At 38.5% G+C, this 27,777-nt stretch overlaps 1 protein-coding gene across 2 annotated transcripts in view; it reads left to right on the forward strand.

The window, feature by feature from the left end:
- The first annotated feature begins 2,003 nt into the window (after window positions 1–2,003).
- Window positions 2,004–27,777, forward strand: part of MCU (mitochondrial calcium uniporter) — a 216,397-nt gene continuing 190,623 nt past the window's right edge. Inside the window, exons 1-3 of one of the 2 annotated variants that reach the window (XM_037055859.1) lie at window positions 2,110–2,183; window positions 16,417–16,530; window positions 17,145–17,193. In XM_037055859.1, the coding sequence (XP_036911754.1) occupies window positions 17,167–17,193 (27 nt within the window). In that variant the 5' untranslated portion in view covers window positions 2,110–2,183; window positions 16,417–16,530; window positions 17,145–17,166. Of the gene's footprint in view, window positions 2,184–16,416; window positions 16,531–17,144; window positions 17,194–27,777 lie in introns of both variants that reach the window. The other variant, XM_037055858.1, reaches the window with a different exon arrangement.

Consider the following 27,777-nt stretch of genomic DNA (forward strand, 5'->3'; position numbering starts at 1 on the left):
GTAAGAAGAAAGTTTTGGTAATTCCTCCAGTTTCAGGTTTATGTACTTAAAAAAACCCATTTATTGTGGTTCTTTTGCAAACACACAGAACTAAATCTCAGTACTGCTGGATACACATCTGATTTTTAAAAATGAGAAAAGAGGAAAGGCAATTCCAATAGAACTCTTCTAAAGTTTAAGATAGAGATAGAGGGCACAATCCTGATTCATAGCCATATTTGATGAAGGCATAGAAAATAAAAACAAAACTAAAATCCATGGTAATCCAAATAAGAAGTGTGAGGGGACACGAGAGAAAGGGAGATGGCACTGGCACACAACCCATGGGTAAATGCATAAAATGCAGATGGGATAAATATAGAAAATGAAGGGAAGTTGTTTCAGGAATGTCACAGATTTCCCACTAAGGGGATTAATGTGTGCAGCTGTTACATGGGGGAGGGGCTTATCTCATTCCTGAACTGTCAGGTTCCAACGTTGGGCAATAAATGCCTTTTGGGTGAGTGGCAAGATAGTATGTCCAGGAGAAGCCAATCACACTGTTCTGGAGTGGGCTGGAAGGATTAGGTTAACCAAAAGCTTCACTTCATTATTTATCTACTCTCGGAAAAAAAAAAGTACCATTTCAGTCAAGCTTTAAAGAATATTATTGGAACAAGTGATACAATAAATTCTTTGTGTTTTTTCTTTATTACCTAAGACCACACTTCAATATGTTTTCTCAAATTTAGAATAACACTTTTATTTGATTACCTAACTGTTTCCCTGCTCCATATTTTAAAAGAAATTGTGAGAATTAACCAGTTCATAATAATAAACAGACAGTTGCCCTGGCTGGTGTAGCTCAGTGGATTGAGCGCCGGCCTGCAAACTAGACGATCGTGGTTCGGTTCCCAGTCAGGGCACATGCTTGGGTTGCAGGCCAGTTCCCAGCAGGGGACTCACGAGAGGGAACCATACATTGATATTTCTCTCCTTCTCTCCTTCCTTTCCCCTCTAAAGATAAATAAATAAAATCTTTAAAAAATAATAAACAGACAGTAAAGAAAAATCCTCTGTTAAGGGAACTCAGGAACCCCAAATCTTTCAGTCTTTAATGAGTTCTCAGTATGAGCTTATTTCTTGTGGAAAAAAATGATTTTTCAAGAGAAAGTGAACAAGAGTTACTCCAAAGTGTTTTATAATGCCTAGTTTAGCTAACTTATGAAAATTCGTTAAAATAAGTTTTATATGATTTTTATTACACTACCCAACGTGTTCTGTTTCTATAGTTTAATGAGCGCGTGCAAGGTCAAAGGTGGTAAGAAAATAGAGTATTGCTTCTGGAGTGTAAGAATATCAGTATCAAGGTGCATTATTATTGAATCACATTAATGAATCACATAAATGAGTTGATTGCTTGAATGTACACAGGTCTTAATTCACTCCAACGGCATGTACTCATTCTGGGACTTTGGTATCATGATCATTCTACCCCTCGTATACTATGCTACTTACTATGCTACTAGTGAGTAAGCATAGTCATTAGATTACTCTATGATGTAGGATTCATTTCAGCATATCCAAATGCCATCGTTTATGAATAATAATTCTGGCACGTCGTTGAGAGTTCCAGGCATACCTAGGTAATGATTATTGATTTGGTGCCTATTTTGCCAACTTAGAACACTCACGGAGTAAAAAGCTTTGCACAAATATCTATTTCCCCAGTTACCCTTGTCATAGCTCTACCCTTGATGCAAATTACTCGAGTCGAATATGCCATCTCTATTGCTGCTATTATAGGGGGCTCGGGTGCCAATTACCAGTTCTCTGGAATTAGCCTGTAATTGACTATGTCCCACAATAGGTAACTCTGGAGGTGACAAGCAGCCTCAACTGTGGTTGTCCCGCCTGCCTATTGGGCCTTGCAGGAAGCCCCGCCTCATTAACTCAGTCGAGGGCTGCAGTTGGCCCCACTCCGATGAATGGCGGGCTTCAGCTCCGCCCCGGCCGTCCGCTGCGCTGCCTGGGTCGGCGCCGTTTCCAGTTGAGAGATGGCGGCCGCCGCAGGTAGATCGCTCTTGCTGCTCCTCTCCTCCCGGGGCGGTGCCGTGGGCGCCGGCGGTTGCGGAGCGCTGACTGCCGGCTGCTTCCCCGGGCTGGGCGTCAGCCGCCACCGGCAGCAGCAGCACCACCGGACGGTGAGTGAGCGCGCCCGGAGGCTCCGGGGAGGGCGGGGCGGCGCTGGCGTGTGGGAGCCGCGGGCAGGCAGGCCGCCGGGGCAGCGGGCTAGTTGCCTCAACTCGCGGCCGCTCCGGGGTTGCCCGACACGGAGGAGCCGCCGTGCCCTTCAGGCGCCTGCGGCGGCGACCAGGAAGGGAGGGAGAGCGGAGGGAGCGGAGAGGAGGAGGAGGAGGGGCGACGGCGGGGATGTTCCCGCAGGACTGGGGACACCAGGGCGGGGAAGGCACAGGACTTGAACCTCTCGCTGACCCGCCCGCGGCCTCGGTCCCTCCCTCCTTCTTAACAGCTCTGCGCCGCTGCTCCCGGTCTGAGCCCCGTGCAAGTTGTCCCATTTGCCTCCTCCTCAGGGCGGCTTCGGGTGTCCTGAGTTGCCGCGGCTGCCGTGTGTCTGTGTCAGAAGAGTGGCCGTGCCATGCTTTTGGGAACTGTCCCCGGAGAGCAGCTCAGGACCCCAGCGGGGTCCCTCCCTGGGCCTCTCTCGACCCTTTGGGAATGGGCGAGAAGGCAAATCAAACTTTATCCCCTCCGTGACTTCCTGCGTGTGTGGGCACGGGGAACAGCTCCTTTGCGATGGATGCTGCATTGCTTCAGGAGGCAGTGCATTCCCTCGGGTCCTTGAAGGTCCCCGGGGGTCCTTTGGAGGGCTGGTCATAAACTTGTTCCCGAGGAAGGGGGTGGGCAGCAGTCAGAGGGGGAGTGGATATGATAAGTTGTTCACAGAGTCAGGGATTTGGTGGTTTTCTTCGCCAGTTATTGCTGGTTTTCATTGGCTGGCAGTGATCGGGAGTTTGTTTGAACAACCTTGGGGGTGTGTGTGTGTGTCTTTGTGATTTTTTTTTTCAGTTGCGAGACATCAACTTGCCATGGAGTTCTAGACCTAACAAGTCGGCAGGTTCTCTTCTCTTGGACTTTCTAGACCCATATGTGTTGGTCTCTGGCCAACTCGGAGATATACCGAGTGTGGGTTTTAGTTCCTGGGGCTAAGTTCTGGAGTGTGGTGATCAGAGCGCCGCTGCAGAGAGCCCGGTACGAGAAACCAGTGCCTTCAGCCCTCCAGGAATCCATCCACCCGTATTTTTCTAATGACAGGGCTGTTGAGAGGAAACTGAACTGGAGGTTTTCAGACAGGATACCTCGAGACCAGTGATAGCATACGATTGTATCTGAAAGGGCTTTGAAAAGAACTAGCGCTCTGTGAATGGAAGATGGTGTTGTCATTATTAGTCATAGGTATGGACCCTATTCTTATTCTTGTGACAAAATTGTACTTCTTCATATTTGGCATACTGACATATTGCTTTGCTAAAGCTTTTTGGGTGAGAGCCTAGCTTCTTCACAGTTCAATTTAGATTTGCATGTTTCATAGCCTCCAGTTATGTGTTTTGTTCTCTTAGAAACACAAGGGTACCCAAAAGCCGGGTTGTATTTCCCTCTCCCTCAACAATGTAAAGACTTCCCATTTTGTCCTTGTCTCTGTATTCTGATAATACGTCTTTTGACTTTACAGTTTGTTTTTAAGACTATTGGGGTGTGTTACTCATGTAGCATTTTAAAATTTTGTGTCTTGTATATTTTCCACCATGTGAATCTGTCAGGCTGTGAGTATAATCCTTGTGTGGGTACTTCATGAAAGTGTTCTTCTGTGCTATTCTGGGGTGGGTAAATGTAATGTACTGAATTTGTAACTGAAAGCACAATTAAATGAAGTTTTATTTCTGAAGGGTAGACATGGGAATGGTGACTTGTAAATGAACTTCGATTTTTTCAAAATCTTACAACTGATTATTTAAAATATGTAAAGAGTGTTTTCCTTTTTCTGTGATTGCTCTGAAGCCGTCATACATAGAGCTCTCCATCTGTTATTCTGTGATTCCTCACAAGACTCAATTTGAAAGGTATCTCTTACAGATTTGTTCAGTTCTTGACATTTTATGCCTGAAATTGAGGCCCAGAATGGGAGAGACTTGGTCAGAAGTACACAGCTAATGTGCAACAGTTTTAGGACTCCCACCCACTCAGATATTTTGACCCCCTTATTGTGTTCTTGTTATTTTGTAGTGCAATTGCTCCTTCATGTGTCTCTCTCCCTCGTAAATTTACTATTGTTTAGTAGGAAAGTATTGATATTTCAGAACCCCGTGAATGGGAATTCTTCTATAAGTAGATGTTGGTTTGAGGCACATGTCTTGGGCAAATATGGGAACAACCAACTTGCCTTTATGAAAGTCCCTGAGAGACACTAAGGTTGCATCTTGCATAGGAGACATCCTGTGTTTGTGCAGCAGATGGCACTCTGCGTTGAACTGGATCACAAGTCCAGCTTGTGCTGCTTTTGTTCTGCTGTCATGGTTATGGTAAACTAGAGACAGGGGACATGACAGTTCTGGTTAATTTCGCTTGAGAGGCATGTTTTTTGAAATCTATCTATCCCCAGTTTGGAGAATGAGTTCTAAGTAGTGCAGTTCAGTTAATTGGTAAATGTAGTTGTAAAATTATAGAACGTAACTCCCCGCCCCTCATTAAAACATTATTCAACTGAGTAAGAAAGAGTAAAGTTGCAGGGGGTTATTCAATATTTTTAGCGTCATCTAGTAATTTTCCCTCTCTTGTGTGAAGAGCCTATACTTTTTTCTTTCTTGTGTGAAGCTCCCCAGCTTGCAACTGTAACTAAGACTGATGTAGGATGTTTGTTGCATGACTCTTTGTGTGGTTAGTGAAGGTGGCAGCTATTTTCAAGGATGATTCTTTAAGGGGGAACTGCATTTCATTGTGAGCTGTGTAATTCCTTTGCTAAATCAAGTTGTTTCATCTCTGATTATGACAGCCTTACTGTTGGTATTTCCTAGTAGTCAACGGCTATGCTGAATTACTAAATCTCAAGGTTTCTGAAGTCTGTCATTGTACTGCTACAGTACGTGGCTGTCCCTTTGTACTTTAACATTGTAGTTCTTTGGCAGAGATACCATTTCAGTTTAACCCGAAAGGTTTAACAGAGATTACGTTGCTTGACCCAGAGGCAAGTCCCAGTTCTTTAACTGGGCTCCTCATGGCCTAGCCTTACTTTGCCAGATTGACCCCAGCACAAATTCTGCACTGCACTTAAGGCATATATCCATACTAAATGTTTATGCAGTTCTTGTAGCTGAATTTCAGTTTTAATCACTCTCTAACCTCCAAGGTCCATTTCGGGTTAGAGACGGTGAACTTTGACTCCTCTTTGAATCTCACATCCTCACTTTACACATAAGGAAACGGACCTCATGGGGACTTTGGAAAGTGACTTGTTAGGTTACATTTGTGATTAATGATACCTGGGATTAAACTTATTTTAAATAGAGGTGCATTCAAGGAGAAGTCCTAGTCTGAATCTTGATATGTGTAGTGTCTGGCTCTTAGTCCCTTATTATTGTTTTATTTTGCCCTCTGAATTACGATAGGATTTATTATTGTCAGGACACAGATTGACACTGACTTGTCTTGTTCTTTAAATGTTCATTTGTGTTATCTTATCTTACTGGGAAGATAAGGCAAAGATTGTGTATCTTGTTACCTTTCTGACTCTCATCAACTCCAAAACAGTGCTGGGTATACAGGTGACACTCAGAGAAGCGTTAAGTGAATATGTGTGTATCCTTTTGTCTGCCTGCCAGTGAACAGACACACTGCCCGCTCCACACGTCCCCACCATTTTGACTTGTTTAATGGCCTGTTGCCGAGGTAGTCGTATTTGGGTAATTGCTTTAAGTTTGATATTGCCAGAGTTGTCTTTGGTTGTACATTGCACTTTGTGATGGATCAATGGAGAGGGTAGGTACCATTGGATTAGCTCTACAGTGGTACTACCTGTCTGTCCAAAGCCAGCAAAAGTATGATAAATAGCCAGATTATTGCAAATATATGTTTGAATCAGATTCTAGATTTATTGTTGTCTAATCTAATACAATATTAACTTTTGAGGGTTTTAGATAAATGTTTAGAGCAGACATGTTTTTAGGAACAGCCATTATTTTGTTTATCTCAATATCTTGCTTATTTCGAATCCCATAAAATATTTGAATCAGTAGATTTGGATTTGTTCATCAGATTTTGATTATTTGAACTTTTCTTTCCCAAGGGACTCTATATACTTTATGGAATTCTATTGCAAAAGGAAACTAAACAGAAAATGCAGCATCAAAAATGGTGCATGTCAAAAGCAAGAAATTGAATGTCGAATCATTTTGGTTTTGGGGCTGCCTCACACGCGAAGCTGAAATCAGGAAGCAGTCATGGTCTTCTGAAATAGCACCTTATCGATGCCATTATCTGAATGCCATGCTGAGTTGGTGCTTTTATTCCTCTCTACATTCTAACTTTGCAACACTGGTTTTTCTTAAAAATGACTGTTTTCCTGTGATTAAGGGCAAGATTACCTTTTAAGATCTCGAGATTGCTACTCTCTATAAGGGAATCCTCTATTCTTTTATTTTTTTTTAATTTATTGATTTGAGAGTGAGAAAGAGAAACATCGATTTTGTTGTTCCACTTATTTATTCATTCATTGGTTGCTTCTTGTATGTGTCCTGGCCAGCGATTGAACGCACAACCTTGGCACCTTGGGATGGCCCCCCAACCAACTGAGCTACTGGACCCGAGCCCCTCCATTCTTTATTTAACTGATTAATACCATAGCATGGCTCATGGATGTATTAGAAATACTGGAATAACATATTATTAGGGAAACTAAGATGTTACAATGGAAGACATGTACTGAAAAGAATCTTGATATCTAGAGCTCGAAAAGACTTTATGTTGAGGAAACACGAGTGCAGGAGCAGTGGACTGGCTTTTCCCTTAGTAGTCCAGCGAGTCGCTCTGGAGCGGAAAGTGTTTCGTGTGTCTGCTGGTTTTCCCATCAGTTCAGTTACATAATTCTGTGTTACATTTTTAAAAATAATAAGCTGAAACTGGTTTTTAAAAGTGAATTGGGGTCAGCTTCTTTCAGTAAGTTCCTAAACTCAAACTCAGTCTTGAATTACTCCCTGATTTAGATCAAGCTTGATGACATCTGTTAAAAACCTGTCCTCTGTGGGTTGAATGCGGAAGAGCAACAGTCCATTTGTTTGTTTCACTGTACTTTGTTAAGTACTTATAGTGAGACAGCCTGTGTAAAATTAGAGTTGACTTCAAGCAAAGTAAAATTAGTAAGTTTAGTGAGTTTTTGACCCATAAACTACACAGGCTTGAATTTTTTTCTAGTGATCACAATATAACTTGGTGAATCACATCACCAGCTGAGTCTAATAGCATGTCAAAACTGAACTTTTTCCAATGTGGTTTTGGAATAATTGAATAACATGACATTGCGTTTTGAAATTTCTCTTAAACATAAGAGCATTTTCCAAAGGTTCTTTAAGGGCATTAATAATACTTATTTATCCAGAAGAGTGGTGTTTACCCATTATTCTTTGTTACTAAAATTTTCAGTTTTTACGTATTCTTTTCTTAATGCCTATTGTCCACTTTATTGTTTGTGGACCACTTGTAATAGTCACCAGGAGATTGTGAAGGAGCGCATCAGGTGAGTAAGGCTATCCAGGGGACAGTCTCAACATGCAGTCTTAAAAGGTGCTGCTTATACGTTACAGGGTTCTTTCAACTTCTTTTTTGCCTTCTAAGACAGGCCTACATTGGGCTTCCTATTTATTGATAGCAAGTGGTGATATGGGATGTTTAAGAGCATCATTGTCTGCTTTAAGCATGAGAAAGTTAACGTGACTGATAATTGGTCAAATAACAGGACAGCAGGTAGGTTAACTTGAACCATGTGACCTGTATAGTCAGAGGTGTAGATACAGGAGAACGCATGTAAGGTCTGAGGGCATTGTATGACCTCATTTAATTCTAACTACAACCCTATGAGAGATATTATTATCCTAGTTTTGTAGATGAGGAAATTGAGGATGAGATAGGTTCACTTCTTAAATGTCATAAACTGTTTTAATGCTCGGGACCCAAGGGTGGACAAGACACATACTTTGGAGCTGAGACTGAAGTCTCGTTCTGGCTGGAATTAAAGCTGTACCATGCTGGTGTCAGCGTGAGTGCTTCTTCCCTTTCATCTCCTCTCCTTTCTCTGTGTTTCCTTCTCAAGAATCTACTGCACTTTTCTTCCAAGAGATCTTACTATCCTTCCTACTAACTACTTTTCTTAAGTCTGTTTTTCCACCTTCCCCTCCAGGTATTAGCTGATAAGGGTCTAAGGTGAGCTTCTTAGGGATCTTTGTAATTTAGTTTAGGATTCTAAAAAGTCCCTCTTAGTAGACCTGATAATTAGTGAGCATTGCTTCTATGTCAGACACTTTTAGAACATTGTACAGTGTACTACACAACAACCCTTCAGGCAAAATGCCACCCGAATTGTACAGGTGAGAATACCAGGACTTGGAAATGTTGAGAACCTGGAGTCATTCAGAAAGTATCTGTCAAAACTCCTACTCTTTGTGACATGCTGTCACATTGGGAAAAAGAGATGCCTCTGAAGTGGTCATTTGGCCAAGAGACCTTGACAAAAAAGACTGTAACTAGCTGTGTCTTTTTTTTTCCCTTACAGCAATTCAGTGGGAGCACTTAGACCTACCTGAGGGAGTTGGGGAAGGTCTCACAGGGGAGGCCTTCCTTACACTAAAATATGAGGAGATACAATGTGTGGAGCCTGGAAAGGTCTGGGGCACATTCCAGGTGGTACCAAGATCTGACACAACAGTAGGAAGAAGTAAGCCAGTGGTTTGTAACAGTTGGACTACGGGCAGGAATAGCTAGAGATTAGACTGCACAGTAGTGGTGCTATCAGTAGTAATTAATCAAGTGCACCGTGTGCTAAGCACTTTACATAGAAAATTTCACTTAATTTTTGTGATACCCTATGAGTAGGTACTGTTATCTTTGTTTTACAGATAGTGAAACTGAGTTCCCTCAGACTGGTTAAGCGTTTTGCCCAGGGTCACAGCTGGTCAGTGACACGCAGCTAGTGAATGACTTGCCCAGGATCACACAGCTAGTGCATGGCATACCTTGCCTAGAAACCCAAGCAGTCTGGCTCCAGGGCCTGTCTCGTAACCACTGTGCGGGATTAGACTGGGAAAGGACTTGTGAGGGAGCGGAAATTTGATTACGTAGGTCAGTGTTTTGTTGTTGTTGTTGTTGTTGTTTTAAAACTCAACCCAAACCACAGTAGAAATGCGTTTTATATCATGACCCAGCAACATGTGTACGTAAAACGTAGGAAAGTTTTATTAAACATTATTTTTATGTATGTCATGCATAGTTTCTGTTCTGTATTGTTAAAGAATACTGGTTGGGTCCCACTTGAGTTTACAACTTAAGCCGCAGTTTAGAAAAATCTTACTAGTCAATAGGTGAGTGTGAAGAATTTCAGGTGGGGGAGTTATGATCAGGTTTGTGCTTTTAGGTAGGTTACACTAGCAGCAGCGGGAAGACTGGATTGGAGAGGAGAGGACCAGAAAGGGGGAGAGACCAGAAAGGGGCATCCTAATGGACCAGGTACAAGAGCCTTGAACTAGGACAGGAGCCCTGGGGATGGATGAAAGGGAATAGAGAGAAGGGAGACTTAGGAAGTAGAATTGGTGGAACTTGGTGATTGGATGGGGGACTATCAGCTAGTATCAGGTAGAAAGACAGTTTTATTCAAGGCATCTGAGACTGTTTCTCAGGCACTGAAACTTCATGTGTTTCTTTTTACAATCATGATAAATATACTGCTTTGTTGTCTTCTATGCCTCTACTTTTGTATATAAAAATGTGCTGACCTGGTTTAATTATTTTAAATGATTTTAAAATTTGTATGCAAATTAGATGTCCACCTTATCCCTGCATTACTGCCCCTTACTATTCGAATCTGCAGAATTTGCACAGCTGTGTGGAAAAGATCACATGGCGTGAGGAACACTAAGCCAATCTTCGTTGCGTGCGTGCTCTGTTATACTCTTCCAAAGCAGAAACTCTTAACATTACGTTCATTAATTAGATAAATACTTTTGAGTAAGTATTTATGTTCTTTGATTTTGTTCTCTTTAGCTTTCCATTTTTGAAATAATTGATGCCCGTTAGGGAATATTAAACATTGTACATATGATGGTCTTACCTTAAAAACAACTAACCACCCAACCAAGCCATTCCTTAAGTATGAAATCTTTTCTCAGTAAAATTTTACCAAAATTTTCTTAGGCATTAGAAATGCAGATGTGAGATTAACTTTATTTCTGCTACCCCAGTTTCTAAGGGAGGGATACAAATAAAATTATATAGTTGTGAACAGGTATTTGGATGATTCTCTAGCATTTTAATTGACTTACTGGATGGCTTTATTTAGAAAGCTCATATTCTTTGGTCTTCCAGGTATTATCATACAAAGATAAGTATCTATTTATTTGATAAGTATGATAATTTTAAGAGACATTATAATATCTGTTTTACCAGAAGAGATTGTATTTGCTGTGTAGTTGGTGAGCCTTTTGGAATCTGATGGGAGCAAAAGATTGCAGTACTATCACAGAATTTTTTTAGCTTTGTGAGCTAGTTAAATGAAGAGATAGAAGTGGTAAAAGGTGTGCGTGTATGTTTCCCAATTACCAAACTAAAATAACTGAAGAGAAGTAGTGCCACGTGGTAAAAGAGTTAGGGTCAGGGTTCTCTTCCTTTCTGTTCCGTTAACTTGTTATTTGACCTTGGGCAAGTGACTTAACCTTTTGGGTCTTAATAAATATGGATGTCTGATTAGGTGAGCCTAAAGGGTTTCTTTAATCCTAAGACATATATCATTTTTACATAACACATTGTAAGTAATTTTTATGTTATTTTATTGGGTGGCTTGTGTAAAAAATCATAAGCTCAAGTGTAATGTATTTCCTTATTCTCACAGGTTCGAGGGCTTGAAGTGAAGAGCTTTCTAGTTACTTTTCAACAGGTTTACATAGTTACTTCTCACATCTTGATGAACATTTATCCTGCATTCTTCTTAAAACAGGTCATTATGCTTTTAGTCCCATTTTTTTTTCCTCTTCTTGGAAAAAAAAATGGGACTAAAAGCCCATTGGAAAATCCAAACTGCCGAGTGAGTGGGGGAAGAGGTGGAGATGTGTTGGAGACTCCAGAGTTGGAGTGATGGGGGAAAGAAAAAAGTAGTTGATACTGGGATGTTGAGGTGAGATGGTCCTGCTCTAGTAACTTGTTCATTCTGAGTTGTTGCCTGCTAGCCCGGGTGCGAAAACCTTAATAAGTAATTAGTTGCCCTTAGTAGTCTCTTCTCCCAAACTCTGTGAACTGAGCGTAATAGCGTCAAGAACATAGATATTGTCAGTGTTGGATAAATGAGAGCGAGTTAAAAAGTCCTAGAGACCATTGTGTAAATCCTTCAACCCTGTGGATGGTGCAACTATAGCTCAGCTTGTTCTTTGTGCCTAGATACTACAGCGTTGGGAATCTCACAAATATGGAGGAGGAATTACTTTTTTTTGATTCAGGCAGCAGCCAATAATCTCAGAGTTCACAGATTGTGCTGAAACAAGCAAGACTATATAAAATGCTAAATTAAAATAGTAATGAAACAGACTGTAGTGCTATTGTGTTATAAGTAATATAAGAAATTTACATAATGCATTTACCAGGCAAGTATTTGGTGTGAGTAGGGGAAAGAGGGAATGGTAAAAGGCTGGGCACTGCAGAAGAGAGAAAGGAATGATTTGAAAGAGATGTTGCCAACTCTCGCTTCCCTACATATATATATATTTTTTTTTTCCAAAGATGACAGATTTTTGGAGGTGTTTATTTTGGAACTTGTGTTCTGTGTTTCCAGCAGCCCCCCACCCGTATCCTGTATCTTGCACTGCCAGAATTCTGGTAGCTGCCATGAAGCAGGGCTGTGGCAAGTGGCCAAATGTGATAAAAACCTATTTTTTCATTTTAAAAGAGTATAGATGACAGAATACTTTAAAGAAGTATTTAAAGATAGGTTGGAATAGAAGTAGTAAAAACCTAGTGAGAAGATTGAAAGTTTTTGCTTTGCTTTTGATGTAAATGTATCTCTTTTGTAAGCGAAGAATACCCGCTTGCCCTGTCTGTCTCTTCTTGGCTCCTCTTTCCCTGATCTTTGAGTGCTGGTGCCTCAAGCACTGAAAAGGCAGGGTGAGTGAGTTTTCTGATCTGGACGAGGTGGTGGTGGCCTTGTTTTTATTTTTGAGGGGATCTGAATAGTCTGTGTGAATGTCCAATTTGTATGCGTGTTAGTAGTTGGGGTTTGTTTCTTTGTTTTTGTTTTAACTCCAAAGAAAATGAATTTTTTTTCTGTTTCCAGTTTTGACTTAAGCTTTGAAACAAAATGTTGTCTAAGCACAGTTGAGCTGGGAAAACAGAATTACAGTATGATGTATTGCAGAATTTTGGAGTCTTTATTTATTAGATGAAGAATTGAACTCCAGTCAGTACTTTCTTTAATTTTAATATCTCATTCTGCATTGACATTGAGTCAGAATGAAATCAAGTTCATAACTTGGCCAAGTGCCACAAAGTCAGGTGAGCTTTAAATATATAGTGATTTCTTTTTAATGATTGTCGGAGCTTTTAGCAGTGAAAGGAGGGAAATGAAAGGCAACTATAATAGATTTCTTGTCTAAAATGTGTATTCTTGGTAAGATTAGAAGTAGAGACAAGCTGGGGCCCTGAGTTAGGGATCTGCAGATCCCATCAAAGCCAGCAGCATCAGAAAGTGGCGGCACTAGTGGAAGAAAAGACAGAAAACTCCTGAAGAGCAGGCTCTCGAAGAAGCTTACATTGGAAGGCTTTTCCAGCAACAGGGTTTTTTGGGGGGGCAAGGAAGGGCTGTGGGGTGAGGTGGCCCTTCATAGGCAATTATATTGTGTTTAGGCAACATACAAGGGACAAAGTCTTTTCTTTTTAGTTTATGAAGTATGTTATGTCTATAAGAACAACTAGAATAATGTATTTTGTTTAGCTAGAGAAATTAAACTACAACTCTAATTGCTGCCCCAAGTATGCTTCCTATTTCCTGTTCTCTCTCCGAAAGAAACATCCTCTCCAAGTTGGTGTTTAGCATTCCCATGCGCGTGTTTATTCTGTGTATGTTTACACATATGCCTTATATAGTATTGTAAGTATGTTTTAAACCTTATGATAGTACCCTGTATGTATCTTTATGCAATTTTGTTCTCTTTAATTAATACTTTAAAAATATTTAGTCTTCATTCACATTTTGTTTTTATCTCCTTTCTGAAGTGTTGTTTCCAATTTCACATATTTAATAATTTTTCTGTTGACTTGAGGTCTTTTTAGTTGAATATTGGGGCGGGGGTAGGAAAGAGGAATATATTTACATCATTTCTAAAGTTAGATTGAGATTGTTATTTTGACTTTAAAAATAGCCAATTTCCTTTTTTGGTATGGAATGTCCTCATTTATTGTATTCTTGGGAAAACCCTTTGTACTTCCCAAGAGTAAGCAGAGAAGCGTAATGTTTCATTACACAGATGAAATGTCTTCTGCAAAATGCAGAACAGCATCTGCTGTGATACAGGGAGCTCGTGAGGGGTTGAATGCTGCAGCAAGATCTTGGTTTACTGTATTAAAATTCTCAGATTTTTCAAGTGCATACAGGCTGTGGATGGAAACTTGTTGGCATTTATTTACTGTTTTTTTCTTTGTATTTGGAATAATTTGAAATTTTGACCCTTGTTTTGTAGAAGGGTATGTGTCTTAAGTGGTAACAGGACTTTTTGAATTGTGTCTTGCTTTTGTGGAGCAAAGGAAAACAAGGTCTAGGAAGGAGGTGAGTTACTTTTTTTCGAGGCAGGTAGAGGTGTGAAGTAAATATTTCTCTTACTGATAAGTCTTATATTTACTTAATAATAAATATTATTTGCCAGTCATATTCTTATATTGTAGTCATTGTTTTAATCTTTTATTTAATAAAAATCTGCACTTGAGGGTCTGTTTATTGATTTTAGAGAGAGAGAAATAGGGTAGAAAGAGAGAGAGAGAAAGAGATACGTACATCCACCCATTGCCTCCTGGGGACTGAACCTGCAGCCCATGCATGAGTTCTGACTGAGGATCAAACTCACAACCCCTTGGTTCACTGGACGATGCTCCAACAAACAGCCAATAACTGTAGTCATTGTTTTAAAAAGGCAATCTCTGGTAAATATATTTCTAAGTAATTTCATGCAATTTCATTTGTAACATCTTTGATAATGGTTTGAAAAATTTTGCAAAATACATGGTGCAGAGCTTCATTCAGGTTGTCCCTCCAAATGACTTGCTGTAGTGCATTAACCAGAAATGCTGATGCATCAAGGGAAACACTGATAGATGGTATGCTTTCCAGGGACTGTTGCCAAGGCAAGGCAAACACAAGCCAAAATCGAGAAGAAAATGTTAGTTAGGCACTCAAGATGTAGTCTGGCCAGATATGCTATTAACGGTGAATATTCCATTCTAATTAAATTAATTGAGGCCTGCGCAGTTTGAATCACCAGCTTATCTTAAGAATGTGACCAAACTTTAAGCATATTCAAATAATGGGATAGTACAATAATAGTCTTTAAGCTAAAACTGATTAAGAATACAAACTTAAATTATTGGATAAATTCTTGTATGTCAAGGATGATTATACTCAACCGCCTATTTCTTCCACTGTGGTTCTGAAGGAAAGGATGCTGAATGTACCTGCAAGTAAAAGAAGAGATTTTTTTTTTGTAAGAGTGATTAGATAGAAGAGGAGAGTGGGTGTTGCTGAGAAAGATTTTGTTTTTTCACTGTTGGTGTTTTTCATGCAAATCACACAAATATATTTTTTGTTCACAAATTATTTTACCCATGAAAAATGTAAGTATGGGGAGAGGAGGTAGTGCTTTGTGAAAATAGACTTTTAAAAAAGTTACCATTGTTCTTTTTTGAATGGTCTCTGATTCAGTTTACTGAGTCAAGTGTTTTAAAGGAATGTATGTTTATGAATTTTGGGTGGGTGGAAAGAGAGAGAGAGAGAAACATCAGTCTGTTGCCTCCTATAAGCTGCAATAGGGGATCGAACACACAGCTTAGATATGTGCCTGGACCCAGAATTGAACCCACAACCTTTTGGTGTACATGACGACACTCCAGCCAATTGAGCCACACTGGCCAGGGCCAAGTCAAGCATTTTGCAATACAACTACTAAACCAGAGAGTTGTGTGGCGAGGCAAATAAATGAGATATTGTGTGTGTGTGTGCACCAATATTTCTAAGTTTTGTAAACTTACTTCTAAAACTACTGAAAGTTCCTGAGTGAACCTGGATAATCTGTCTTCTGTTGCCATGGTCCCATTAAGTTTTTAAAAACATTTCTTACTTCTTCATTGTTTTTTGTGGTTCTGTTTGTCTTTTGAATGCTGGAAGCATAGAGATGGGGTGATAAAAATGTCTGTTCTTTACTATTTTTAAAAGTATTGAGCCCTGGCTGGTGTAGCTCAGTAGATTGAGTACAGGCCTGTGAACCAAAGAATTGCAGTTTGATTCCCAGTCAGGGCACTTGCCTGGGTTGCAGGCCAGTTACCAGCAGGGGACGCTTGAGAGGCAACCATACATTGATATTAAAAAATAAAAAATAATAATAAAAGTATTGGTTCATGAATTGTTGCTTTAGATTCTGTTTTTTTATTTTTATTTTTTATTTAACTCTTGTTCAAGTACAGTTTTCTTTCTTGTATTCCCAGCCCTGCCCCCCCAGTGCTCCCCACCTCCCTCCCATCCCTGCCCCCCACCTTAGTTATTGTCCATGTGTCCTTTATACTTGTTCATGTGAGTCCTTCCCCTTTTCCCCTGTAGATTCTGTTTTTTACATCTGTGTGAGCTTACTATGTGGTTATCAAAGATTCAATACTCTTTTTGTGACAAACTGCATGTATCAGTTTCTCATAAGCAATCGGGATTTATTCTAGGTTATAAAGCACATTCCTTTAAAAGTGCCCTTTTGTCCTAAGGATCACTATAGCTGTCTAACTGGTAGCTAAAATTGACCTAAATAAGATCTTGTCACATTTCCTTTTCTTTTTCTGGCATTATATGCTGAGGTTCCCATGTCACCAGGCTCAGGAGGGCCTTTTCCTTTTACATTGACTTTACTTTTTCTGTTCTTTTAGGTCTTTTACTACCATTCCTACAGTGGTTGGCAAGATACCATTTCCACCTCACTCCATGTGCCATGCTAGTGACATCTTAGCTGCTAGAGTGTGGAGCTGGCCTGTGGGAGTCAAGTAAGTGCCTTTTTTACTATTTGGCATGGTTTTTGCTTACTTTGCAAAGCCATGTAGAGGAACTTTTTAAGATTTGCTTTTAAAAAGGCACTTGCTTGATCCCTGTGGGATGGCTCTTTGCTCCAGCCTGCTACTGAACACCTGGTAGCTAACATGGTGCTGAATTTAGCTCGGTGACTTCGGCAGAATGGAACATTTTTACTAGGGTAGATCCTAAAGGATGATAGATCTGATCTTGGCCTGATTAGACTATGTGCAGGTGAGCAACCCCTGTCTCATCCCAGAATCAGTCAGAACTTCTGTTAGCTCATAGTTACTCTGGCCTTTTGGAAATTTAACAGGTTATGGATAACCAAGGGTCTGAGTTGCATGGAGAAAGAACAGCTCTCCCAGGAAAGCCAATGACCTTGACATTTATCTTAGTTTACCTTAATATATGGAAGCGATGTTAATATTAATGAGGTTCGGATTTCTGTATATATTGCTAAAAGTTGCTAAAACCTGGTATTTTACTTTTGCAGGTCACCTTGTAAATTTTACCTACATAAATTAACATATCCCCTGTTATATCATAACAACCATGTAAGGGAGAGTGTTTTCCTGCTCTGTCTTAGGTATTGGTGATGTGACCTGTTCATGCAGGGGAAACTTGAACATTCTCAGGTATGTGAAGATCATGATTCGTAAGCATTTCCTTCCTGCAAACAAAAGTTTATTTCAGTGTGAACTCATGATGTGGTTTTACCAAAATTGATCTTGCCAGTGATTTGTCTTCCTCTGATATTATAGAACAGGGATTGGCAAATTACTGCTGGGACGTCTGTGTTATTTTTTAAAATTCATTTATTGATTTGAGAGAGACAAGAGAGGGTGAGAGACATTGACTTCTGTTGCTACACCCATCTACGTATTTACTGGGTGACTCCTGTATGTGCCCTGACTGGAGATTGAACCTGCAACCTTGTCATATCAGAATGATGCTGTGACCAAGTGAGCTACCCAGCCAGGGCCACTGTGTTTTTGTAAATAAAGTTTTATCAAGTACAGATAGATCTATTCACATATTGTCTATGTCTGCTTTTGCACACAACAACAGAGTTGAGTTTGACAGAAACCACATGGTCTACAGAGCCTGAACTATCTGGCTCCCTAAAAAAATTTGCCAACTCATGCTATAGAAGAACCAATTTCAAGTTGTGTTTAGATATAAACTTTCTACAACCACAGTTGAAAGTTTGCTCCCCACCCCTCATCCCTCAGTGGGTGCAAACATTCATTCCGGGGTAGGATAGTATTTTTCTTTTTAGACACTCTAAGGTTTTATAGAATGGATAGGATAAAAGATTTAACTAGGATGTCTGGCATAGCCAAGAAGTGATAAGATGTTCAGGAAAATGTTCAAAGACTGAAGAGCAGATCAGTGGCGGAGTTAAGCTAGAGGCTAAATCTCCAGCCTTTTTGCCCAGAGGTCCTTCCACTAGCTCTCATCCGAATTAGGGCTACTTGTTTTCCCTGCCAGCAGCTGTAAGGCACAGTCTATTTTTTCCCTTTATTCCTCTCTGAAGTGAAGGGAAAGGCTCAATGATTCAAACCGCAAAAGTTTGATTTACCAGAGAATTGATTTGACTTAGAGTTTGGGTGCTTTTATTTTATTGTATAAGGATAACCAGGGGAATGCTTTTTAATGATTCACTAAGCACTGATAGTGTATACTAAAAAAAGTTAGATTAGTTGGAATGAAAAAAGAAGTCTGAGCCTTGTTCATAATTTCAGAGCCAGGAGCAAAACCAAAATCAGCATAGATAGAATGCCTCCCCCACATGTCTATGTGTCTGACCCCTTTAAATGAAGAGTTTACGTGTGCCTGTATATGTGTGTGTGTGTGAGTGCATGACAACTCTTAAAGTTCATTTGGACTGCATTCTGAGAGTTTAGCAGGTTTATGACAATCTGTAGATTATGTTACCATGTTTTAAATGGATTTTTAAGAATAAATTTTATTTAAAAACTTTAGGACTTATGGGAAAATGGTGAAAATAGTACACAGAATTCCCATTTATCTTTTATTATTAATATCTCACATTATATAGTACAATTATAGTACATTTGTTACAGTTAATGAACCAATGTTGGTACATTGTTATTAACTCAAGTCTGTACTTTATTCTGCTTTCCTTAGATTTTTGCCTCAAGTTCTTTTTCTGTTCCAGGGTTAAATAAATGTTTGTTAACATGATCATTGTCACTGATATAGAAGGCATCCACTGGAAGGTTAGATTAGTTCTGAAGTCCCTTTCAATTCCAGGGAGTACGATTATATGAGTACAGGTGTAACTGTTGCAGTGTTCTGATTGCTAACATTATATTCTGTAGCAAATTGAGAAAGTAGTTTACTTTGTTGATAGTAATGGCTCAATAGTTTGTTCCAAAATATTTAGCATCATCAGTTCTGAAAAGGGCAAGACTAATACGGTTACTTCCATTATTGTCATAGACTAAATTGCAGGTGAAAATATTCTAAAGTAAACTGCCTTCTTTGGAAGTGATTTGGAACAACCATTCTACTTCAATATGTTTACCTTCTTGAAAGTAGTATTTGAAGCCAATACTGTGTGATAAATCATTAATCATTCAAATTTCCCTGTAAAGATCTTAAAATATTTCTTCCTTAAAAGTTTATTTGTTATTTACTAAAGTTGAACACATGCATGCTCTATGACTCAGCAGTTCCATTCCTATATTTATACACAACAGAACTGTGTGCTTATATTCACCAAAAGTCATGGACAAAACATGTTTATTGTAGGGCTAGTTGTAATAGTCCAAACTGGAATTTTCCAAAAGCCTATCAATAGTAGAATGGGTAGATAAGTTTCTGGTACAGCCACACAGTGGATATTGAATAGCGATCAGAAGGAACAACCTACACCTACATGTAATGAATGATGTATAGATTTCACAAATGCATTGCTGAGCAAAAGGAGCCAGGCACTAAAGCATGCATACTTTGTGATTCTTTTACATAAATTTCAAAAACAGGTAGAACCAATCTACAGCATCAAACGTCAGGAAACTTATTATCCTTGTTGGGTGTTGGGGAAAGTGTTTAGAATGGGTCTGAAGGGACCCTCTAGGGTGCTGGTTATGTTCTGTTTCTTGTTTTGGATACTAGCATTGTGGGTGTGTTCACTTTGTGGAAATTCGCCAAGCTTATATATATTTCTGTATTCATGTTATTCTTGAAGAAAAAGAGTGTACAAAAAGTGTTAGTAGTTCTGGGAAAACACAGACACACAAAATTCACTGCTAACATTTATGGGAGATATGGAGAACAAACTAAACATATTAGCCTTATATGTTATATACCATGAATATACATTTTTCTGAATTATAGGATTATGAAAGTGCCATTGTATTACCGGAGCTGTTACAGTCCTATCTGTGTTATAAGATGGATAAAGCAGGTTGTGCTAATGATTGTATTTTACTGTAATTAGGTTTTGGGGATGCCTCAGAAAAGGCATTTTTTCCAGTCTGTATTAAGTAAAGTCACAAGTTACAATGTCCACCCATTCTTTTATTATATCATAGTAAAGACTGATAAGCCGGTTCACTGTGACTGTGTTTATATCACTGTGTTATATCACTGTGTTTATGTTAGTGGGATTGGTGCTTCCCAGCAACTGTCTCTGTTAAATCAGCGGGCGAGCCTCCGTCTGGCCTTTCTGACATCCAGCATGTGCTTTTGGCTTTCAAGGCGTCATTCCAACCTAACAGGAATGTAGAAGCCTCTTCCCAAGGTGTGCCCTTTTTCATGATTTTACTGTTTTTTTCTTACTGATACTCTTGGCTCTTCTGATTACTTCAGTTAAAATTAGTTTCTGGCTCTTCCCTTCTCCTTAGCAACACTTTCCTACCCTTTTAAAAAAATGTGGTAAATATATACATATGTATATACTGAGTTAGGCAGGAGGCTTGTTTACTATTGTGGCATACTGATTTAAATCAGAACAGCTCTTAATATCCAGAATTGGACTTTTTCTCACTTTCTCACCACTGGCATTTTCAGGGGTGTCCAACCTTTGGTCCATGGGCCACATACAGCCCAGGATGTCTGTAAATGCAGCCCAACTCAAAATCATAAATTTGCTTGAAACATTATGATATTTGTTGTGATTATGTATCATAGTATATTTAATGTGTGGCCCAAAACAACTCTTCTTCCAGTGTGGCGCAGAGACACCAGAAGGTTGGACACCCCAGGCGGTCACTGCCATATCTCACCTAGATGGTATTAACAGGCTCCGAGTTAGTTTCCTTGCTTTTGCCATTTGTTCTCTCTGTTCAGAACTGAAGTAGTGGGAGGCAGAAGACTGACTACCTTTCCAGCAGCTTCGGATCTCACTCAAAGTGAAAGACAAAGTACAGTTGCATACTGCTTGACGGTGGGGGTGTGTTCTGAGAAATGTGTCATTGGGCAGTTTCATTGTTGGAACGTCACACAGCGTATTTACATAAACCTAGATGGTATAGCCTACTACATACCTAGACCATATGGGATAGCCTGCTGCTCCTAGGCTACAAAACTATACAGCCTGTGGCTGTACAAAACAACAGGAGATTAAATCAGGGAAAGAGAAATGATGCAACCAAGAGACACACGGTAAACATGAAGTGGATTACTGCCTATTAAACATAGCACAAACATTTATTAAACATAAATCTGTTTTACAGCAGATTTTTAATAAGTAGAGTACACTCTAAAACAATAATAAAATGAATGGTATAGTAAATATGTAAACCAGTCATATAGTCATTATCATTATCAAGTATAATGTACATGATTGTGTACTTTTATGGGACTGGCAGTGCAGTAGGTTGGTTTACACCAGCATTGCCACAAATGTGAGTAATGTGTTGTGCTATGATATTAACATGGCTATGACATCACTAAGTAATAGGAAATTTTCAGCTCCATTGTAATATTATTGGCTCACCGCTATTTTTGTGGTTTGTTGTAGACCAAAAAAACATCATTATATGTCACATGACTGTTGTTAAAGTGGCCCATAGGCAGCAATGTGTTGATAAATTGGATTTCCAGAGTGGGAAAGCCTCTGATTTATAGTACTTGCCTATTTTTGTGGTATAATTACTCCTACAGTGGGACTCAAAGTTCTAGAATGTACCTGCTCTCACCTGGTTACCAGCCAACTCCAGCCTACCACTGCTGGACATGTGGTGCCCCATCTGGCCCCCCGGTTGCTGCCACTTTCCCCCGGCCCACTGCAATATCGTGATCCTGACCTCGCCGTTCCCCAGTTGTGCCAGACGTGCACCTGCCTCACAGGGTTTTGCATTTGTATTTTTCTACAGTTAGAATGCTCTTCTCCTGAATACATGCAGGTTTCCTTATTTCTTATCTTTCTCAAGTCTGCTCAAATGTCTTCCGTGATCTGCCAATATAAATTTGCAATCTTTCCTCATCTACTCAACACTCCCTTTCTCTGTTACATACTCTGTTTTATTATTTTCTTTTATAATACAGCTTTTCCAACATATTATAATATATGTTATATATTACTTGCTCTTCCTCCAAGTGCCTCTCCCTTAGAGCAGGAACATTTTCTTCACTAAAGAATTCTTAGCCCCTAAAAGAATGGTTGATACACAGTTACCCAAGGAACTAATTTTTTTACCCTTAAATTTTTTAATGTATTTCTTCCATTACCACTTAATCCCCTTATACCTGCCTCCCCTCTGTAATCACTATACTGTTGTCCATGAGTCCTTGTTTTTTGCTTGATCCCTCCACCCCCTAACCTACCCCCCACCAATAGCTGTCATCCTGCTGTCTATGAGTCTGTCTCTATTTTGCTTGTTAGTTCAGTTTGTTCATTAGATTCCACATATGAGTGAACCATATGGTATTTGTCTTTCTCTGACTGGCTTATTTCACTTTGCATAATGTTCTCCAGGTCCATCTATACTGTTGCAAAGGGTAAATCTTTCTTCTTTATGGCCGAGTAGTATTCCATTGTGTAAATGTTCCATAGTTTTATACAACTCATCTACTGGCTGACACTTGGGCTGCTTCCATATCTTGGCAGTTGTAAATAATGCTGCAATGAACATAGGAGTGCTTATAGTCTTTCAAATTAGTGTTTTGGGTTCCTTCAGCTATATTCCCAGAAGTGGGATTTCTGGATCCAAAGGCAGATCCATTTCTAAGTTTTTGAGGCATCCCCATACTGCTTTCCACATGGTTGCACTCATCTGCGTTCCCACCTACAGTTCAAAGAGTTCCTTTTTCTCCACATCTTCTCCAACACTTGTTGTTTGTTGGTCTATTGATGATGGCCATTCTGAATGGTGTGAGATGACATCTCATTGTGGTTTTAATTTGCATTCTCTGATGATTGAGGATCTTTTCATATATTTGTTGGTCATCTGTATGTCCTCTTTGGAGAACTGTCTATTCAGGATCTTTGTCCATTTTTTAATTGGGTTGTTTTTTTTTGGTGTCAACTTCTATAAGTTCTTTATAAATTTTGGATATTAATCCCTTACCAGGTGTATTGGTGTATATGTTCCCGCATTCCATGGGCATTATATTTTGTTGATAGTCCCCTTTGCTGTGGAAAAACTTTTTAGTTTGATGTAGTTCCATTTATTTATTTATTTTCTCATGTTTCCCTTGCCTGAAAACATGTATCAGGTAAAATATTGCTATAAGCTGTGTCCGAGATTTTACTGCCTATGTTTTCTTCTAGTCAAGTAGTTGTCGAATGAATTACTAGTAGGTACTTCTTTTAAAGATGCACATCTGAGCCCTGGCCTGGTGGCTCAGTTGGTTGGAGCATTGTCCCATACACCAAAAGACTGTGGGTTCGATCCCGGTCAGGACACATGCCTGGGTTGCAGGTTTGATCCCTGGATGGGGTTTGTACAGAAAGCAACTGATGGATGTTTTTCTCTCATATTGATATCTGTCTGTCTATCTGCCTCTCTTTCTCTCTCAAATCAATGAAAATATCCTCAGCTGAGGATTTTTTTAAAAGATGCACATTTGAGTGTGTGTATTTCCCCATCTGGGAACATCCTTTGTATGGAAGGAATTTTATTTTACTGGTTGTCCTGAGATTTCTAATATATGCTACAGTGTTTTTGTACCTGTCTGATGCCTGGCAATAGTGATACATTGCTGCTTTTTCTAGGCAGTGTTTTCTGTAGGTGGAGATAATGGTTATAATTCTGTTGAGACTGAAAAAGAAGCATTTCATTTTGTTTGAAGTGAAAATATCTGCAATACATATAAACAAATCAGTTTGGGCCCATAATAGGCAATTGCAACTTGAAATAACTGTTCACTTGAGCTCCGTGAGAGGAACTCAAAAATATTTATGGTGAGGTATATGTAGTGTGTTATTCTCACAATAATGTCACTTTGAGTATTAAGATCTGTCATAAATAATGAGAAAATTGTGCATTTTATTTGAAGATTAAAATAGGTTTATGAGTACATAAATATAAATATTAATAGACCAATTTAGCATACTGTTTTTTTTAATCCTCACCCAAGTATGTTTATTGGTTTTAAAGAAAAAGGGAGGGAAAGAAGAAGGGGGGAGAAAAGAGAAAAACATTGATTGATTGCTTTTTCTATGCATCCAGACCACTGACTGAACCCGCAACCTTGGTATATGCCCTGACCGGGAATTGAACACATGACCTTTTGGTTTATGGGATGATTCTCCAAATAACTGAGCCATGCCAGCCAGGGCTGCCTTTTTCTTTTTTAAAGTGGATTTCAACCCTCCTCTTGACTTAGAGTAGGCATAGACACTCATTACAGTGGGGTACCAAGGTTAAGTTGTAGTTACTATTGGAGTTTTCTTTTTCTTTTTTTTTAAAACGTAAGTATTTTTCAAATAAAAATTCAGTGAAATTAGAGGTGAAATTCTGATAGCCAGAGTTACTTTTCCCAAACTAATCTTTTGTTGAGTAATCATAAGAACATATTTTGGGGGGAGGTATTTGACTCATAGAGGTCAGAGAATAGAATAACTTGAACTGAAAACTGTCACTTCTTCCTGGCACACAATTAAAAAATGGAGGAAAAAATTCAGTTTCTCTTTTGTGAGTGTGTTACTTTGAAAGACATTTTAACTAAAATTTGCAGTATTTCTTTCTTCAAGACTCTTGGATATGGAGAAAAGGTCCCTTTCTCTTCTGAAAGCTTGATTTCCTTTGTTGCCTTTGTGTTTAGAAAAATGTTTATCTTGTAGGGCTTTTTAAAATTAAGGCTTTTATATTTTTTAGAACAGTTTATGATTCATAGCACAATTGAGGGTTTTTTTTTACAACTACATTTTTATTACTTATCAGACACATTTGTCAGACAGAACAAAGACTTAGTTTTCTGTTAGGTATATGATGCTGATTCTTTTTTTTTCTAACACATTTAGAATTTTCTAACACTTTTATCCATTTTAAAGCTATTATTTATATATAATTATATATTAAATCTTTATCATAGATTAAAATATAAAGAAAAATGAAAGGAAGAAGAAAATGCTACTCAGAGATAACAATCATTATTAACATTTTTATATTAAGTTTTATGCCTTCCAGACATTTTTGATGTTTATTTTTGCTTTTGATAAATTGTTGTTCATCTTTATATACAATATAAAACTACATGACTATATTTTGCTTTCTTTGCTTAGCATTGTACTAAATCTTTAACAGAGTATCATGAACATTTGATGGCAGTATAATATTCCAAAGAGTGGCTTTATCATTTTTTCTGTTTATAATACAATTTTTAAAATAGATTTATTGGTGGCACATTCAAGAGTCTTAAAGAATAAACCATCTTTCCCCTTGAAACAAGTTTGAGGAAAATGAAAAAAAAAAGTCAAAAAACCAGTGTTCACCTCATGAGCCTTCTATAACTGTTATAGCCTTCTGTTACTATGTGAACAGAATTGGCCACTGTACGTGGTCTTACATACTCACAAGTGACAGCCTCAGGTTCCAGTAAGGTTATTGAAACATCTGTGAAAGTCCATCTGTTTGAGATACCGTCTTTAAGAAACCTTTTGCCATTTTAGTGAAAAATATCAGATTTTTCTGCAGCTGCAAGAAGGCCTGACCTTTTATCTGTAGATCTGGTAACCAGGAATATTACAACATACTGTCTTAAAAACTCTTCTTTTAGAATTGCTATCTGGTGCTTTCATAGTGTTTTTTACTACTTCATAAAGGTGTGCAGATGAACTATACTTAAACAAAAATCAATTTTCTCTGTTACACATTTGTTACCAGCCTTTTGCTCTTTGTTGCTTGCATTGCTACAGTGAATAACCTTGTGCATTTATCATTGTCTTTGTATGAATTTATAAAATGTGTTCCTAAAAGCAGGGAGTTTGAAAATTACTGTGCTTACATCTTTGCCAATACAGTGTGTTGTCAAACTTCTGTATCTATATCTGAGTGGTGAAAAAAAAGGTATCTCAGTGGAGACTTAATTTGCATTAAATGAGTGAAGTTAAACACCTTTAAAATTATTTATTTGTTTATTTTTTTAGAGGGAGGGATAGGGAGGGAGAAAGAGAGGGAGAGAAACATCAATTGGTTGCCTCTCACACACCCGCAACTGGGTACCTGGCCTGCAACCCAGGTATGTGCCTTGACCTGGAATGAAACTGGTGACCTTTCGGTTTGTAGTACAATGCCCAGCCCACTGAGGTACACTACTGAGGGTTTCAATATCTCTTAGAAAAACTGTATATTCTTCCTGCTGTACACTAAGATTTCTTTTTCTTAACTCTTATAGTGATGTTGCTCTTTTTCTTTGTGATTTATAGGCATTCTTTGCATATTAGGGAAAGTAACCCTTTGTGATCAGAGTGGTATTTTATTTTTCAGTTTGCCATTTTTTTACATTTAAATCCCCTAAGTCTGAATCTACACTTTCAACTCTCATGCACGTTTAAGGGTTGTATTATGTATGAAAGTAGGGAGCTACCTGTAAATGTTGCTAAGTGAATAAAATATTGGTCCTGAAAATACCTGAAGACAATCATGTAGGTTAGATTAGATTCATTCTTTCTCCTTAAATGAAGCACATCTCAGCTAACCACATGGAAGAATTCTCTCTCGTTATATCACCTTTAATATGGAATGGGTATCCTTGGGACTAGATTGATTCTTTGCTACCAGATCTGTTATTAGGAAGGAGATAGCTAGCCCTCGTTTTTGCACAAAATAGGCACTTAGTGTTAAATAAGTGACTGTCTGGATCATTCTGAAATGTTAGATTAGCTAGTTTCTATATAACCCTTTTTTATTTTTGTGCTTTTAAAAAATACTAATTTCTGTCTACACGTTTATTTTTACATAACTGAATTTATAGTTTTTACTTCCTTTTGAGTAATTCCCTTTCTCTTTTTTTCCCATACTGCTCTCTAAGGTAACCGTATTTTATACTGTATATCCTTCCATATTTTTCTGCATACTTAAGTCATTATCTTACCTATTTTTTGTCTGCCTATCAATTCACACTCCTCCAGGCACATGTGTGTGTGTGTGTGTGTGTGTGTGTGTGTAAATATATATATATAAATAATTGTTTTATTTTTTACTTTGTTTTATAAAATTGATTGTATTATACATTCTTTTCTTCTTATTTTTCTTTCTCAATAATATAATTAGCAGAACATCCTTCAAGTGAACTAATATAGCTCTGAATTATTCATTTAATGGCTGTATAAAAATATGCCATTACGTATGATGTTATTCCCTAGTGCAGCTACACTTTTGTTCATTTAGCTCATTTCTTGTTGCTGATGGACATTTATTTTTCCTTTTTTGTCACTGTAAACATTGTATTAATTAATTTGTGCTGGCACATTTATTCAATGAGATAGAGTCAGTGGTGGGATTGCTGATTCAAAGGATATGTACATATGATATATGTATATTTAATAATGTTTAATAATTATTGTCAGATTGTTTGAAAACCTGCAACATGCAGTTTTGCTGAAGTCCCTTCTAATTCATGTCAGACCATAAAATATAGTAATTATGTAGCCTTTTTACAATCGTTAATTATAGGATTTGCTGGTTCTTAGAAGACTTTATCTAAAGAATTATCGTCATAAAATTGATCGTCTTTTTGTGTTCCGAGTCATTATGTTACCTTAGTACAAAAGAAAACAAAATGTTTTCCTCAGAGTTCTT

Source organism: Sturnira hondurensis, unplaced genomic scaffold (genome assembly GCF_014824575.4).
Source record: "Sturnira hondurensis isolate 20B ecotype Veracruz unplaced genomic scaffold, ASM1482457v3 Scaffold0008761, whole genome shotgun sequence".
NCBI classification, from domain to species: Eukaryota; Metazoa; Chordata; class Mammalia; order Chiroptera; family Phyllostomidae; genus Sturnira; species Sturnira hondurensis.